At 41.0% G+C, this 3098-nt stretch overlaps 1 protein-coding gene across 1 annotated transcript in view; it reads left to right on the forward strand.

Moving 5' to 3' along the window:
* The window catches only part of LOC109912174 (serine/threonine-protein kinase 32B-like), an 860354-nt gene extending 857732 nt beyond the window's left edge, over positions 1-2622 (forward strand). The window contains exon 10 of the mRNA XM_048603938.1: positions 2560-2622. Coding sequence (XP_048459895.1) covers positions 2560-2622 — 63 coding nt within the window. The remainder of the gene's footprint in view (positions 1-2559) is intronic.
* Positions 2623-3098: the final 476 nt, after the last annotated feature.

Consider the following 3098-nt stretch of genomic DNA (forward strand, 5'->3'; position numbering starts at 1 on the left):
AGATATGATTCAATTAGAATGTGGAACAGAGTCAAGGAGCTGAGTAGACTCTCCATGGCAAGAAATATGTGTTTTTTAAAAATCAATTTAATCTCTTGTCCCGGTGGATACTGAAACAATTCTAGTCTCCAAATCCTGGGTTAATATTCAATTGGAAACTTGATTCAAACAGCTTTGGGCTCTCCCACCTCCTGGTAGATCATTGTGAGTCAGTTTAATGGCATATCAATGTAAACAGATTCCTTTCTAAAGAAACAACTGAAAACACTCTCTGCTGGATGTTTGAAACAATGCAAAGTATGGTTTGCTCCATGTGTTACAAGGTGGGAAAAGGAAGGTGAGAAGGAAATGGAGAAAGAGACAAAGGATGATGATGATGTATCAAGGTGTGAAATACAGTTTAACCAGTTAGGATGCACCTAACTGACTGATAGTAGCCATTCTTCCAGTTTTTCTTCATTCATTCATGAAACTGTCCTATCTATAATCTCTCTCTTTGAATTGCTTTTACACTCTTTTCATCATTTCTTAGCCAACTTCCTCAAATATCTAAAGAAGTCAGAGTAAGTGAAAGCAAAGAAGACAGTTGAACAAAGGGAGACAGTACCCCGGTGTCCACTGTGTCATTGAGTGGGAGTACAAATGTAATCTGCGTGATGGCGCCCCACACATCATCAAGAGATTACAATGGACTAGAAGTTCACAAAGAAAGAGATATCATCAGTGGGAAAATGAAGACTGTGACAAGGACAGATGAAGAATGGAGGTGATAACACATTGCCTCTGCCCTACTCTAAATCATGAGATGCAGGACAATAAAGTTAAAGGATTTAGACATAGGCCGTTGCCAATGGGCCATTGGTCATCTATTGCTGTAAACACTCAAAAACCACAGTCTTTGTTGACTATATTCTCACCTCTTGCTGAGCATTCTAAACCAGTTCTGAACACCATGAAACAGGAAAGTGAGGGTCGGGGAATGGGGCAGGAGGGTGGCTGACACGATCCTGTTGCAGAGTACTAACTGCTAACGTTTTTCTTTTACTCTTCCGTTCCATGCAGCTCAGTGACAGAAGCAAGGAGTGTGTCTTCATAGAGATAGTGCTGGAAAACAACTACACGGCCCTGATGTCTGCGAAATATACGGGCTGGTACGTAGGCTTTACCAAGAAGGGGAGGCCGAGGAAAGGACCCAAGACTCAACAAAACCAACAAGAAGTGCATTTCATGAAAAGATACCCAAAGATTCAGGGAGAGACCCAGGCACCATTTAAGTTTACCACAGTTAATAAGAGAACTAAACGAATACGACCCTTGAATTCCAGTTAGAGGACCTCACAGATCACGAACTGTCCCAGAGCATTATTTTTGCATCATTATTATTAATAAGAAACAGAAGGATGATCTATTTTTGTATATTGTACGACAGGTTGGGGGTGCTGGGAAAGGGAAGAGTTGTACCTATTTGTTCCAACCCTTTTAATGTAATCAACCTGTCTTATTTAAAGGAAAGCTGTTGATTTGAACAATTGGAACAAAAAAAAGCAAGAAAGAAGAGAGAAATAAAAATATATAATTCATGGGACTACAGCCCCTCCTTACAGATTGGTAGTTTTCTGAGGGGAAAAGAAAAATATATAGAGGATGTTGACGAATATGCAAGTCTGACTTGTCTGGAGCTAGTGTGTTGCCTATTGGTTCTTCTGGAGGTATGAAAATACAACAAACAGGAACTCTTCTTGGATCTCAAGTGCTTCTCAAGGCAACTAAACTATTATTTTTTTTCCAAAATATGACTGTATCTTGTCCTCTGTTCTGGACAGTGCTACAGATTGCTGCTATACATTCAAAGAGAGACATTCTTTTTCAGTTAAAGCTATGTAATGAGCAAATATTTATTTCCTCTCTATGTATAATACAGATCCCTTGAAGCAAACTATACTGCCTCAGTGATTAAATGCGAGAACATATTTAAAACATTGTTGTGAGCCATGCAAATATTCTGTTATTTTAATATTTTTAAAGTGAATTGCAATGGCTGATGAACTGAATTTCAGTAAATGATGGGGTGGTGAAATATTCTTGCTGTGCCCTCTTGAACTGTAACAAATGACATCTAGACCTCTTGGTTCATTGTTGTTATAGAGTTCTCCCAAATGGCCTGGCCTGCATTGGTCCCACAACCAATCTGAGTTAAGCAGATTGTCTGGCTACTTGCTTCATTGCTTTTGCGGAATTATTGCCTGCTACATTTCTCTACATTACAATCATGACCTTCCTTCGTAAGCAGATCCTGAGACTGTGAAAGGTGATGTATAATGCCTTGTCTTTTTCTCACCTTTCGATTTCAAGTGGTTGTTCAAATTAAAACTTAACACATCAGCACATTAATGTAGCTGCTTTGTCACACAGTCAATGGGATTGTGCAGATTTCAAAAGGTTTATTTGATTTTTTTTTAATCTACTGAAGAGGAATAGAGATAACCATTGTGAGTTGAGAGTTTTAATATTCTTTGGATGGAACGTCCCCTCCCTGGAGTTGGTGGGAAAGGTGGTGAGAAAGGACAACAATGTGGCAGATGGGTCCTGGAGAGATACTCGCCCCCTTCTCTCAAGTGTTGAGTGAAAAAATTCATTGGGGACTTTCTCAACTCACCACCAGTTATAGCCTTTAAATGGAAGCTGCAGTAGGGTTGTGGGTTGCCCCAGTTTAGGGCAATCATAGGCACAGATAGGGAGGCTAACCCTTGCTCTCCAACCACCCCCCATCCTCCCAAAGAAAAGATAAAGAAAACTGCTAACCTATTTGTCTTCGGATCCCCTGAAGATTGGGCCTTGACCAACGTCCTTAGGATCCAGAGGCTGGCAGCCTCTGATTGGCCAGCAGCTTCAGTTGAGGCAGGACTGTGCCGTTAAGGCCTGCAATTTGGTGGCTTTTGTGGTATTGGGCGGGGGGGGAGCAGTGAGTCAGTAAACTCAGGGGCACTACACAGGCTGTTAATGTGAGGATCGTGCCCTTTCTGTGTTGTCGTAATTCCAGTCTTCACTCCTACATGAGTTTGAATCTGACATTTGAGATGTGTTACCCCCATAGCGAA

The sequence above is a fragment of the Rhincodon typus genome, chromosome 12, assembly GCF_021869965.1.
Source record: "Rhincodon typus isolate 14 chromosome 12, sRhiTyp1.1, whole genome shotgun sequence".
Classification (NCBI taxonomy): Eukaryota; Metazoa; Chordata; class Chondrichthyes; order Orectolobiformes; family Rhincodontidae; genus Rhincodon; species Rhincodon typus.